The following is a 15,000-nucleotide window of genomic DNA, read 5'->3' on the forward strand; positions in this document are numbered from 1 at the left end:
GTGTGTGTGTATGTGTGTGTTTAGGTGGTGTGTGGTTGTTGTGTAGTTGTGCAGTATGGTATGCAGTGTGTGTGTGTGTGTGTGTGTGTGTGTGTGTCTGTGTTTAGGTGGTGTGTGGTTGTTGTGTAGTTGTGCAGTATGATATGCAGTGTGTGTGTGTTTGTGTGCGTGTTTAGGTGGTGTGTGCTTGTTGTGTAGTTGTGCAGTATGATTTGCAGCGTGTGTGTGTGTGCGTGTTTAGGTGGTGTGTGTGTGTGTGTGTGTGTGTGTGTGTGTGTGTGTGTGTGTGTGTTTAGGTGGTGTGTGGTTGTTGTGTAGTTGTGCAGTATGATTTGCAGTGTGTGTGTGTGTGTATGTGTGTGTTTAGGTGGTGTGTGGTTGTTGTGTAGTTGTGCAGTATGGTATGCAGTGTGTGTGTGTGTGTGTGTGTGTGTGTGTGTGTGTGTGTGTGTGTGTGTGTGTGTCTGTGTTTAGGTGGTGTGTGGTTGTTGTGTAGTTGTGCAGTATGATATGCAGTGTGTGAGTGTTTGTGTGCGTGTTTAGGTGGTGTGTGTTTGTTGTGTAGTTGTGCAGTATGATTTGCAGCGTGTGTGTGTGTGTGTGTGTGTGTGTGTGTGTGTGTGTGTTTAGGTGGTGTGTGGTTGTTGTGTAGTTGTGCAGTATGATTTGCAGTGTGTGTGTGTGTATGTGTGTGTTTAGGTGGTGTGTGGTTGTTGTGTAGTTGTGCAGTATGGTATGCAGTGTGTGTGTGTGTGTGTGTGTGTGTGTGTGTGTGTTCAGAGCTGATAGTTCTTCCTCTGCGTATATGCAGTATATAAACACACAGTGCTGCTTTCTGTCTCCTTAAGGTGCTGTGTGTCAGAAACCAGTTCGAGTTTTCCATTTGGAAAATCACAGTTTTTCTGTGTGTGTGTGTGTGTGTGTGTGTGTGTGTGTGTGTGTGTGTGTGTGTGTGTGTGTGTGTGTGTGTGTGTTCAATCCAGCTGCTGTATGTCTGAGGGGCATTATCACACAGTTATAGAAAGCAGACGCACACACACACAAAAACACACACACACACACACACACACACACACACACACACACACACACACACACACACACACACACACTACTGTCCCATTTATACCTCATGATGCAGCAAAAGAAAATCTAATTATTTTTTAATCAATACTTCTTGAAGTAAACCTCTTAAATACCTTAAAGTCTGTCTCATGTTTCAACCTGTGTGTGTGTGTGTGTGTGTGTGTGTGTGTGTGTGTGTGTGTGTGTGTGTGTGTGTGTGTGTGTGTGTGTGTGTGTGTGTGTGTTAAGAGCTCTTTCATTATGTACTATGTGAATCAAAGTCAATAACAGGAGGCCGTTTGAGAACTTTTATACAGAGAGCTGTAACTCCACAGATTCCACAGAACTCCACCCTGACCAGATCAGACTTCTCTCTAACCAGATCAGACTCCACTCTGACCAGATCAGACTTCTCTCTAACCAGATCAGACTCCACCCTGACCAGATCAGACCTCTCTCTAACCAGATCAGACTTCTCTCTAACCAGATCAGACTCCACTCTAACCAGATCAGACTTCTCTCTAACCACATCAGACTTCTCTCTAACCAGATCAGACTTCTTTCTAACCAGAACAGACTCCACTCTAACCAGATCAGACTTCTCTCTAACTACATCAGACTTCTCTCTAACCAGATCAGACTTCTCTCTAACCAGATCAGACTCCACCCTGACCAGATCAGACTCCACTCTTACCAGATCAGACTTCTCTCTAACCAGATCAGACTCCACCCGGACCAGATCAGACTTCACTCTAACCAGATCAGACTTCTCTCTAACCACATCAGACTTCTCTCTAACCAGATCAGACTTCTCTCTAACCAGATCAGACTCCACCCTGACCAGATCAGACTCCACTCTAACCAGATCAGACTCCACCCTGACCAGATCAGACTTCTCTCTAACCAGATCAGACTTCTCTCTAACCAGATCAGACTCCACCCTGACCAGATCAGACTCCACTCTTACCAGATCAGACTTCTCTCTAACCAGGTCAGACTCCACTCTGACCAGATCAGACTCCACTCTAACCAGATCAGACTCCACTCTGACCAGAACAGACTCCACTCTGACCAGATCAGACTCAAGTTCAAGTTCAAGATTATTTCTGTAGCATTTTTTACAATGAACATTGTCTCAAAGCAGCTTTAGAGAATTTAAGATTGAAGGTGAATGATGTGTATTTATCCCTGATGATGAAGACTGTGGCCACTGTGGTGAAAGAAAAATTCCCTTAGATGTTATGAGAAACCTTGAGAGGATTCAGACTCAAAAGGTGAACCTCATCCTCATTTGGGTGAAATCAAGAGTGTGATTATAGTCTTTAAACACTACAGAACACTGGAGAGTGAGAACTAACATGATCACTGGAGTGTGTGATTAGGAGTGATGTCCTTTCTACAGTCTTATACAGTCATTTGACGTTATGGAACCAGGAGCTACTGAGCAACTCATAAAAAAGCTCAACATCTGAGATCATCACAGATCCAACACCAACTTCTCCTTGTCAGAGCGTCTCTGGATGGTTCTGGATGTTTGTAGTCATCCACTTCTTTAAAGCTCCACAATCTTCATGAGTTGGGAAGTGACTGGGGCTGAAGCAGCCTCAGGAAGCCTCGGGATGGGGAGAGAAAGAGAAGCAGTGGAGAGGAATTAGTGTAGCTGCTGTTCATGATATTAACAGCACAAGTTGATAATGTGCATGTGATCAGATGTTCTGGAGCACAAGGTTATGATGTGAGACGTATGTTATGTGTAGAATTTGCTAAAAAGATACGTCTTTATTCTGCACTTAAACTGGGAGAGTGTGAAGATTAGACTCCTCTCTAACCAGATCAGACTCCTCACTGACCATATCAGACTCCTCTCTGAAAAGACCAGACTCCTCTCTAACAAGATTAGACTCCTCTCTAACCATATCAGACTCATCTCTAACAAGATTAGACTCCTCTCTAACCATATCAGACTCATCTCTAACAAGATCAGACTCCTCTCTAACCATATCAGACTCCTATCCAACCAGATCAGACTCCACTCTGACCATATCAGACTTCTCTCTAACCAGATCAGACTTCTCTCTAACTAGATCAGACCCCTCTCTAACCAGATCAGACTTCTCTCTAACCAGATCAGACTCCTTTCTGACAATATCATGCTTCTCTCTGTCAGATCAGACTCCTCTCTGATTAGAATAGGCTTTTTCCTGATTCTGCTTTGATTACATTAGACTCCTCTCTGACCTGAAGATGCTCCTTTCTGACAATATCAGACAGTATCTTCTCTGTCAGATCAGACTCCTCAATGAGCTAGCGATAATCTTTTCTAGCAACTTCAGACTTCTCCCTACCAGATTAGACTGACAAAAGCATACTCTTTCCTGCCAGGTCAGACCCCTCTGGTTTTTTCATGAAAAAAAGAAAGCTCTGGATCTGATCTGGTCAGAGAGGAGTCTGACCAGATCAGATCCAGAGCTTTCTTTTTTTCATAAAATCATTTGGAGTATGGCTTTCTTTCTTTCTTTCTTTCTTTCTTTCTTTCTTTCTTTCTTTCTTTCTTTCTTTCTTTCTTTCTTTCTTTCTTTCTTTCTTTCTTTCTTTCTTTCTTTCACACTCTGCTCATTGTTTAATGCTGAATCAGGTGTAATCTTTCCCTCTGTGTGTCTCTGATGTCTTTGTAAAATCGAGCCAGGGAGCAATTACCTTCCATTAAAGCTCTCTAAACCCCCAACCCCCCCCCATACACACACACACACACACACACACACACACACACACACACACACACACACACACACACACACACACACACACACACACAAAATCGGCAGCATGAGTGTGTAAGATGGTGCTGAGCTGCTGTATGGGTGTTTGCAGTGTGTATGTGTGTGTGTGTGTGTGTGTGTGTGTGTGTGTGTGTGAGGATGGTGCTAATGAATGGTAATGAAGGGTAATGAATGTTAATAAGTGTTAATTCATCAACACTGACCTCCAGCACAAAGTGCGTCCAGTTTCGCCTCGGGTTCAGTGGCCTTTCTCCCCAAACACACAGCAGAAGTGCAGCTCTGTTAGCACACACGCTAACCATTCCAGTTATAAAGGTTACAGAAGAAAAAAAGCTGAATATTCATCAGAATTGAATATTCATACCAAAATAAATTAACAGAAAAAAACATTACACGTGTTTCATTCTGTGAGCTAAACACTCGGTCTGCTCCTGATTAAATCAGATTAAAGATTAATGCATTTTTGTATCATTTTATATACAATATATCATCATCTGAATTATTCATCGCTATTAGCAAATCAAATATGTACAAAGTGTCTGTAAAAATGTGGAAACTCTGAGTCTTAGATGGTTGTTGAGACACACCTGCATGGTTCTTTAGTTTCTCACTAAAAGTGAAAAACACACCAGAACTGGACAGTGAACGTTGTGTGGGGTCCAAATGGGACATTTTTGTGTCTACCAGAAGAACTTGTGTAAGATGGAGAACAGGAGAGAAGATGTGATCAGACTCCCTTTACCCCCACACTCACACATGGAGCTGGAAGTTTATTGGTTTGAGGTTGTTTTGGAGCAGAGAAGGTTCCAGAAAGTGAAAGGAATACTGAACCATCATGTCTCCCATTCCACACTTCAACACCATGCAGTTCCGTCTGGACCGCAGCTCAGTTAGTGTCCAAATGCCGAATTGGTTAGGATTTGTTAGTAAAATTATATGTATTAATATATTTATTTATATTGTATATATTTGCCATGGCCTCATGTTTTCCATTTGATCTGATTTATTTGATTCACTCAGATTTGGCTTGTGAAGTCGTACTGCCTTCAGTTTTGTTCTGTTAGCCATATTAGCATGGCAGATTGAGTCATTAATAGCCCTCATCATGAGGAGATCAGGCAAAATCATGACCATCTGCATACTGAGATGTAATAGATGACCCCCCACACACACACACACACACACACACACACACACACACACACACACACACACACACACACACACACACGAACGCACACACTGCCTCTGGATTATGGAGCCATCTGCTCCCTCACTGACCCTGCTGTGATTCCTGTGAGGCAAACAGACAACCAGACACACACCCTGGAGGACAGGAGGACAAAATAAATGACAAGAAAGAAAGAAAGAAAGAAAGAAAGAAAGAAAGAAAGAAAGAAAGAAAGAAAGAAAGAGTTGAAACTTTACAGATTAGTGTTGCGTATACAACGCTAGCGAAATCGCTAAGTTGTTCGATTAGCATCAAAATTTAAATATGATGGCAATTTTCTTCAAGACTTTATACATCTCCTCAAAGCTCAGCCTACTTAGTCCTCCTCGCTTTTAACATCAGCTTGATTACTCAGCAGACTTCTAGAAGGTTCCTCCTCCTCCACAGGAGATGAAGCTCCATATGGTTACTGAGCTGTAAAATAGGTTTCATTCATATCCATAAATATGATAAAGCGGAGTGTCTGTTGCAGGTCCACAATTAAAAAAACATGATCGAAAAGAGATAAAAGACTCAAATTGGGGTTCAATTCATGGTCCAGAGCTACTGTGGGTGCCTCAGTGGGCATGGCCTAGTGTTCTAATGAGCATGTTCATCAGTCCATCAGGATCCATGAAGCAGCCTGGTCCTACCAACCAGAGTGTCAGGAACAAACTTAGTTATTTCTTCATCAAGTCTGGCATTAGAATTTGATCTAAGCGCTATCATGTTGCTTCCTGGTTCTTCTTGTTTCTCTGGCTGGTTGCTGACGCCTTGTAGCATATGTTACATTTTGCTTTCTAGATGAACATGAGAACCCATGATGAACATAGCAATGGAATGCGAAGAGGTTTAGTGCTGGTGGAGTGGAAGTCTGAAGTTTTGGTCTGTTAATCATCTTTATACATAGAGATGTTCAGGACCACCATGCTGCTGCTACAAAAGCTGGAATATAAAGACATCAGCCAAATGATAGATAAGCTTCATGGTGGCCAGGCTGCAGTAGTGTGTGAAGCAGTGAAGGCTTTTCTGGTTAACATATGGAGCTCTGAAGCAATGTGTTTAAACTGGGAACATGGAATGGGGACCAACTGGGGCCTTCTCTATTTATAGGGACAGACATTCCTCAGATGCTCAATGCTAATCCAAAAAAATGTTCTAAGAGAGAGAGTTTAGAGTTTCAGAGGAGTGCTGTAGAATGGTTGACCAGTGAAGAAGTTCATGGAAGGAACTAGATGTGGAGGAGACTGCAGGACTTCTGAACTCCATTAGATACAAGTTTTACATCATTACATCCTGCACTACCACATAATGTACAGTGTTGTGTAGTGTTGTTTACATTTTACGGCACTTAGCAGCACCCTTTTACAGAGTGACTTACAACTGTTGAGTTGAGGATTAAGGGCCTTGCTCAAGGGCCCAGCAGTAGCAGCTTAGTGGTGCTGGGATTTGAACCTATGACTTTCTGATCCAGAGCCCAATGCCTTAACCACTGAGCTACAACATTCCATATGTTGTACAGTGATGTGTAGTGTGTAGTGATGTGATGTGGTGTGTAGTGTGTAGTAATGTGTAGTGATGTGTAGTGTGTAGTAATGTGTAGTCTGTAGTGATGTGTAGTTTGTAGTGGTGTGTAGTGATATATAGTGATGTATAGTAATGTGTAGTCTGTAGTGATGTGTAGTGTGTAGTGTAGTGGTGTGTAGTGATGTATAGTGGTGTAGACTGTAGTGATGTGTAGTGTAGTGGTGTGTAGTGATATATAGTGATGTATAGTGATGTGTATTGTGTAGTGATGTGTAGTGATGTGTAATAATGTGTAGTGTGTAGTGATGTATAGTGATGTGTAGTTTGTAGTGATGTGAAGTGTGTAGTGGTGTGTAGTGTGTAGTGATATATAGTGATGTATAGTGATGTGTAGTGTGTAGTGATGTGTAGTGATGTGTAGTGATATATAGTAATGTATAGTGATGTATAGTGATGTGTAGTGTGTAGTGATGTATAGTGATGTGTAGTTTGTAGTGATGTGCAGTGTGTAGTGGTGTGTAGTGTGTAGTGATATATAGTGATGTATAGTGATGTGTAGTGTGTAGTGATATATAGTGATGTGTAGTGTGTAGTGATGTGTAGTGATGTGTAGTGATGTATAGTGATATGTAGTTTGTAGTGATGTATAGTGTGTAGTGGTGTGTAGTGTGTAGTGATATATAGAGATGTATAGTGATATGTAGTGTGTAGTGATATATAGTGATGTGTAGTGTGTAGTGATGTGTAGTAATGTGTAGTGATATATAGTGATGTATAGTGATGTGTAGTGTGTAGTGATGTGTAGTGATGTATAGTGATGTGTAGTTTGTAGTGATGTATAGTGTGTAGTGGTGTGTAGTGTTTAGTGATATATAGTGATGTATAGTGATGTGTAGTGTGTAGTGATATATAGTGATGTGTAGTGTGTAGTGTGTAGTGATATATAAAGATGTATAGTGATGTGTAGTGTGTAGTGATATATAGTGATGTATAGTGATGTATAGTGATGTGTAGTGTGTAGTGATGTGTAGTAATGTGTAGTGATGTGTGGTGATATATAGTAATGTATAGTGATGTATAGTGATGTGTAGTGTGTAGTGATGTGTAGTGATGTGTAAGGTGTGTAGTGATGTGTATAGTTTTGTAGTGATGTGTATTGTGTTGTGTGTTTGTGATTCTACAAAACCTGATCAGTGGAAGAATAAACGATCCCAAAACTAAAAAGAAACTGACAGGCAAACAATCTCTCTCTCACACACACACACATACACACACACACACACACACACACACACACAGGGTTAGAAAGACCATAGCTGTTCCTCTTCTGGTGTTTTTATAGGCAACAGGAACTCTGAGCCAGAGAGAGAGAGAGAGAGAGAGAGAGAGAGAGAGAGAGAGAGAGAGAGAGAGAGAGAGAGAGAGAGAGAGAGAGAGAGAGAGAGAGAGAGAGAGAGAGAGAGAGAGAGAGAGAGAGAGAGAGAGAGAGAAAGGGAGAAAGGGAGAAAGGGAAAGGAAAGGGGAGGGAAAGAGGGAGGGATTCAGAAACTGAGTGAAAAGCGGTGTGAGAGTCAGAAAAGACGGCATAGAGAGCAGCAGTGAAAGAGACCGACTGACAGACTGAGAGAGAGAGAAAGAGAGAGAGAAAGAGAGAGATCGAGAGAGAGAGAGAGAGAGAGAGAGAGAGAGAGAGAGAGAGTCACTAAAGAGTTTGAGTTCTCAGTGTCGGTTTTATTCCAACCACGGACAGCTGCCGTGATCGAGCCAGAGAGGAAAGAGAGAGAGTTTTCACAAAAAAAAAAAAAAAGAGAAGCAAGAGAGAGAGAGAGAGAGAGAGAGGGAGAGAGAGAGAGAGAGAGAGAGAGAGAGAGAGATGGATTCAGATTCAGGAGAGCTGAGTGAAGGAGAGCTTTCTCCAGGTAAGACAGATTTTCTCTTCTTCATGCTTGGCACTTTTTTCATGTCCTCTCTCCACCATTCAGTTTTCTGCATCTGCCTTTATTCCATTTCTACCTCCACTCACTCTGTCACTTTTACCCCCACATCCTCTAACACCACCCCTAAAGCTCCTCTGCCACTATTAATTCTCCAAGTGCCTCTTTTCTTTCACAATCTCCCCACTGGCTTCAATTTAACTTTTAGTTTTACCAACATCTCACCCCTCGTCTCCCTCGTTTACCATATTCTCATGACTAACTTTTACACTTTTACACTTCTAAACACTCCTTTACCTGTTTAACCTGAATGCCCCTATTGTCCAGTGTTGTTTGCCTCCTCTGACTTTCTGCCCCTGTACACCCCCTCCTACCCCTTCAAATGCCCTTTCTTTCACATCACCCCTCCTCGCTCCTCCCCCCATCAATTATGAATAACATTTTGTTAAATATTTCTCACACACACACACACACACACACACACACACACACACACACACACACACACAGTAGTGCATAAACAGTCAATATCAGGTGCGTCTAAACTTAGAGAACTAAACAGACAGACAGTCAATGAAGTATAGAAGTAGAAAATGATTGTGTTAATGAGTGTGTCCAAAGTTGCTACAGCTACCCAACTAGATAGCACACACACATACACACACTGTCACACACATACACATATTTTCACATACAACAATTTTCTCTCTCTCACATACACACACACATACACAGACAGACAGCACTGACGTTGCTAATCCTTAGAAAATTATTCAGGACTCAGCTCACACACAAACACACACACACACACACACACACACACACACACACACACACACCATCATTAGGTAATAGGAAACTGCAGGCGTCTACAGAATAGTTTAATGTATTTTCAAGACGGCTGATATATGCTGTATTTGTGCCATGCACGTGCATAAGTGTGTGTGTGTGTGTGTGTGTGTGTGTGTGTGTGTGTGTGTGTGTGTGTGTGTGTGTGTGTGTGTGTGTGGTAGTCACAGGAATACCGGCAATGGTCCAGTTTTTGAAGTGACAGAGTCTTTCAATCTAGTGAGGAATTATGAATATATTTATAGACACACAGACAAACACACACACACACACACACACACACACACACACACACACACACACACACACACACAGTTTAACTGGAACAAACACATTCCACACGAACAGTATGTGAAAATGAAATGCACACACACACACACCACACACACACACACACACACACACACACACACACACACACACACACACAGTGGTCTGTAGAGAAATAGTGAAGTGTAATAAATAGTAATATATTTTCTATAGTGTCTCAGTTTCAATTGAGTGGGTTATTAAAAAAATTTGATTTGTGCATCGAGCAAAATGATTTTATATTCAATATAATATTCGTCTGAAAGCCCCGCCCACTTTCACGACTCACACACTCATCACTGAGCTACACATCGCATCGTCCCTGATTGTCACAGTAAACACCAAACATTTACACCTGCAGCACAGGAAATGCTCAGCTTCCTGACTTTGTATCTTCTAGACACATAAAATCCCAATCAGGAATAGATCCCGGCTTCTGACATTTATTTGTTTGTTTATTTGTTTGCATTTACACAAAGCATTTAACATAAGTTTCCTTAAAGTGTTTTTTACAGTTAGAATTTTTTCAGTCAATATTAATTTCCGTTGTTGGGATTTTGGTTGGAAGTTTGGATTCGTAGTTCATGTTTGTTTAGTCGAGTTTACATAAGTCTTGGCATTTGTTTGTTTTTTTTAGTTTACATTTTTATTGCTGTTTCAATGTTAAACTTTTTATTACCGCACATTGTTTTCATGGTAGTTTGTATTTAATGACAGATTGTTTTACACTAGGGCTGCAATTAACGATTATTTTCTCTGTAAATCGGATAAAAAAATTGGTTTTTTGATTATTATAAGAATAAAGAAGCTAAATTTATGGTATTTATGTATAAAAGTGTCCTTTAAAAAATGCAAAAGCCACATATTACATTTAACCATTTTTAATTTGAACATTTTAAAGCTTATATTTGCTGTTTGTTGAGGAGTGCATGGGGAATTTCTCCTTTAAACAAAGTCACTCATGCTGCGTTTTCTGTAAAAAAAACCAACAACAACAACAACCAACAAAAACAGCATTTGAGTATGAAAGGTGAAGCAATTTGTGTAAATCAACATTTGTATATAATAATAATTGATGGCTAGTTGACAACCATGTTTAAAATAATCAGTAAAAAATATAATACAACAATTGTTTCAACAATTTCAATCTTTTTAAATACTGTGCTGATGTTTTGCCTTTATCCATGACACCAGTGTGTTTTCTTTTCATGTGCTCGTGCATCCCTGTGGTACTTCCATCCCACACACCCTCCACTTTGCATAACTTGAAGGTTACAGTCTTCTTTGTTGTGTTTAATATAAAATGCTCTCATACCTTAGATGACTTGGGACACACACTTTTTGCTGCTCCTGTAATCCCCCTCCATTTTACAAGCAAATGTTTTATCTTACCATCACGCTAAAGCGTAACTTGAGCAGACCAACTAATCAATAACAGCATTTGTTGACAACTAATTTGATTATTGATTATTATCGAATGTATCTATTAGTTGTTGCAGCTCTTTTTTACACTAGATTATTTTTAATAGTAGTCTGTTTTTTATAGCTAGTTATTTGTGCTAAACTGTAGTTATATTGTAATTGATGGTAATTAGATTATTTTACACAGTACATTTTATACTAGACTTTTTTACACAATATTATTTTCAAGTAGATTATATTTACAGTAGAATATTTTACAGTTGATTACACATTTGTTAGGGTTTTACAGATGTGTATTAGTATATTACATGTTTTCTGCTCACATCAGACTGCACCATTTCCACTTGATAGCAGATGTATAATGATGTTTAAAATACACCAGAAATGAATCAAACAGAAACTTTCACACTTACTGAAACCTTAAAAAAAATCTTTTTCCTGCCATCACTTCCCCATTCCTCATGCCTCACCCTTATTCCCCTGCTCAGACTGGAGAGGAGTCTGCTTTCAGTCATGAAGAACCTTCTCATTATCTCACAGGAAGAAGCTGTTTTTAATAATAAACCAGTGTTAATTAAATTGGTGGAGCTTCAATTGAGATGATGAACATTTCTGAAGATCTAGTTTATTAGAAGCATTTAATGTAGAAGAAGAGAGAGAGAGAGAGAGAGAGAGAGAGAGAGAGAGAGAGAGAGAGAGAGAGAGAGAGAGAGAGAGCGAATGAGCGAGAGAAAGAAAATGAGAGAGAGCAAAAGTGAACACACAGCAGAACCCTGAGGAACTCCAAGACATTATGATGAAATTGATCACCACATGGTAGCATCACACACATGACTGCTTCCTCATCCTGAGCAGATGAGTGTAGGACAGGATGTATGTGATGCAAAACAGATCAGACTGGAGCTCCTGATATTCATAAGAAAAACAGACTTTAGCTTTCCTCATGCTAATGTCTAAGGTGTGGTCAATCTGGACGACTAACAGAGATTCTATTAGAAGTTGATCCGATCCTGCAGTCAGGAACATGTTCTTCAGATGCTACAGATGCTCAGCACATCATCTATGATCACAACAAGATTAATATCCTTGTGGGAATATGATGTATAAAACACATATACACACACACACACACACACACACACACACACACACACACATAATTTTCTGCACACCTACATTTTACTGATTGCTCGGAAGAAACTGCAGAAGTTGGAAAGAACCTGCATGGACATGGAAAGAAGATGCATAGACGAAAACCAGAGGTCGGGTTTGAACCAGAGACCCCGGAGCTGGGAAACAATATACCAAGTGCTTGTGTGTGTGTGTGTGTGTGTGTGTGTGTGTGTGTGTGTGTGTGTGTGTGTGTGTGTGTGTGTGTGTGTGTGGAAAAGACAAGTCAGAACTTAGGAGAAAAGAGTGCTCCTAGTTTCTCTTCACACCAATATGATCTATAAATGCCCTGTGTGTGTGTGTGTGTGTGTGTGTGTGTGTGTGTGTGTGTGTGTGTGTGTGTGTGTGTGTGTGTGTGTGTGTGTGAGTGTGTGTTTTGCTGAGATGGAAATATTTCTCCACACTACCCTCTCTCTCTCTTTCTCCTCTCTCCCTCCATCTCTTTGAGGTATAACCACAGTTATTTCCCCCTCTCATTAGCCAATGGGAATAAGCTAACACTCCCATTATGTGTGTGTGTGTGTGTGTGTGTGTGTGTGTGTGTGTGTGTGTGTGTGTGTGTGTGTGTGTGTGAGTAGAACGGCATCTCATGCAACATTTAAAGGGAGTACAACTTTGACTTAGATCCTGAAAGCACACACACACTCACCCACTCACCCACACACACACACACACACACACACACACACACACACACACACACACACAGATGCGCACAGCAGCGTGATATTAAAGAGTTTATTATTAGAGATTCAGAACAGATGAGCTACAAAGTGTGTGTGTGTGTGTGTGTGTGTGTGTGTGTGTGTGTGTGTGTGTGTGTGTGTGTGTGTGAGAGAGAGTGTGTGTGTGTTTGTGTGTTGCTCATCTGTCTTGAATCTATGATTTTTTTTTTGTGACGAATGCACAAGCACTACACACATACACTAGACAACACACACACACACACACACACACACACACACACACACACACACACACACACACACACACACGACAGACACTATGGCAGCATGTATAGAATGTAATAATGGCATCAGTTTAGTCTTTATAAACATTTTCTCAGGCTTTTCTCAACACTTCTGAGGTAAAAGTGTGTAGGATGAGATTTCAGAGCTGCACATTAACTACACACGTATTAATCTGAGTTTCAGTACGACTGCTTTTGAAACATAACTGAGACGTTTTAGTGATATTTGTGAGAACAGTTATTATCTATTATTATAATTCACAATCCTTAGTTCCAGTACATGTGTGTGTGTGTGTGTGTGTGTGTGTGTGTGTGTGTGTGTGTGTGTGTGTGTGTGTGTGTGTGTTTAAATCCACATGCAATGTTCTATTTTAACTCATTAGTTTCATTTTGAAACGATCAGTTCTCTTTTCCTCAGGTGTATAATTTTATGACTCTGGAGTGTGTTTTGTCCTCGTTCTGCGAGTGTGTGGGAACACACAAACACACAAACACATATACACACGTTTCAAGTGCTAGAAAGTGCCAGGAATAGAGGTGTGATTATATAAAGCACGAATCATTCATGACTAGAAGGATTTAGGTCTCTGTCCTAACGTGAAGATCTCCGTCCTCTCTGTGTACAATCTCTGTATATCGGGTTTTAATCAGACTGTGATCTACACACGCATTGTGTGTGTGTATGTGTGTATGTGAGTGGTACCAGGATGTTATCTCTCAATAAGGCTAATTCCACTGAAGTTTAATTAGCTGGTGATGTTTTTTTAACACTTCTGAGGTAAAAGTTGTTTGTGTGTAGGATGAGATTTCAGAGCTACACACTAACTACATCCATCACCATCCTTATTTCCAGTCAATGTGCTACACAGTTACCAAGCAAACGTATATCCTGCACCTTACACCCTAAACCCAATATTTTATACCCTACACCCCACAGTTTACACCCTACAACTTGTACCCTACACCCTACAGCTTGCATTCTACACCTCACAGTTTACACCCTACACCCTACGGTTTACCCCCTACACCTCATAGTTTACACACTACGGTTTACCCCCTACACCTCACAGTTTACACACTTCAGTTTACCCCCTACACCTCACAGTTTACACACTACAGTTTACCCCCTACACCTCACAGTTTACACATTACAGTTTACCCCCTACAACTCACAGTTTACACACTACAGTTTACCCCCTACACCTCACAGTTTACACACTACAGTTTATACCCTACACCTCACAGTTTACACACTACAGTTTACCCCCTACACCTCACAGTTTACACGCTACAGTTTATACCCTACACCTCACAGTTTAAACACTACAGTTTATACCCTACAGTTTACACAATATACATCACAGTTTACAACCTACAATTTATACCCTACACCTCACAGTTTACACATTACAGTTTACCCCCTACAACTCACAGTTTACACACTACAGTTTACCCCCTACACCTCACAGTTTACACACTACAGTTTCTACCCTACACCTCACAGTTTACACACTACAGTTTACCCCCTACACCTCACAGTTTACACGCTACAGTTTATACCCTACACCTCACAGTTTAAACACTACAGTTTATACCCTACAGTTTACACAATATACATCACAGTTTACAACCTACAATTTATACCCTACACCTCACAGTTTACACATTACAGTTTACCCCCTACAACTTACAGTTTACACACTACAGTTTACCCCCTACACCTCACAGTTTACACACTACAGTTTATACCCTACACCTCACAGT

At 40.7% G+C, this 15,000-nt stretch overlaps 1 protein-coding gene across 1 annotated transcript in view; it reads left to right on the forward strand.

Annotated features, from left to right (window-relative positions):
* The first annotated feature begins 8,070 nt into the window (after positions 1–8,070).
* tnfaip8l3 (tumor necrosis factor, alpha-induced protein 8-like 3) overlaps positions 8,071–15,000 on the forward strand; it is a 19,563-nt gene continuing 12,633 nt past the window's right edge. The window contains exon 1 of the mRNA XM_083552517.1: positions 8,071–8,501. Within this exon, the coding sequence (XP_083408643.1) occupies positions 8,456–8,501 (46 nt within the window). The 5' untranslated portion in view covers positions 8,071–8,455. The remainder of the gene's footprint in view (positions 8,502–15,000) is intronic.

The sequence above is a fragment of the Silurus aristotelis genome (genome assembly GCF_946808225.1).
Source record: "Silurus aristotelis genome assembly, chromosome: 10".
In the NCBI taxonomy this organism is placed as follows: Eukaryota; Metazoa; Chordata; class Actinopteri; order Siluriformes; family Siluridae; genus Silurus; species Silurus aristotelis.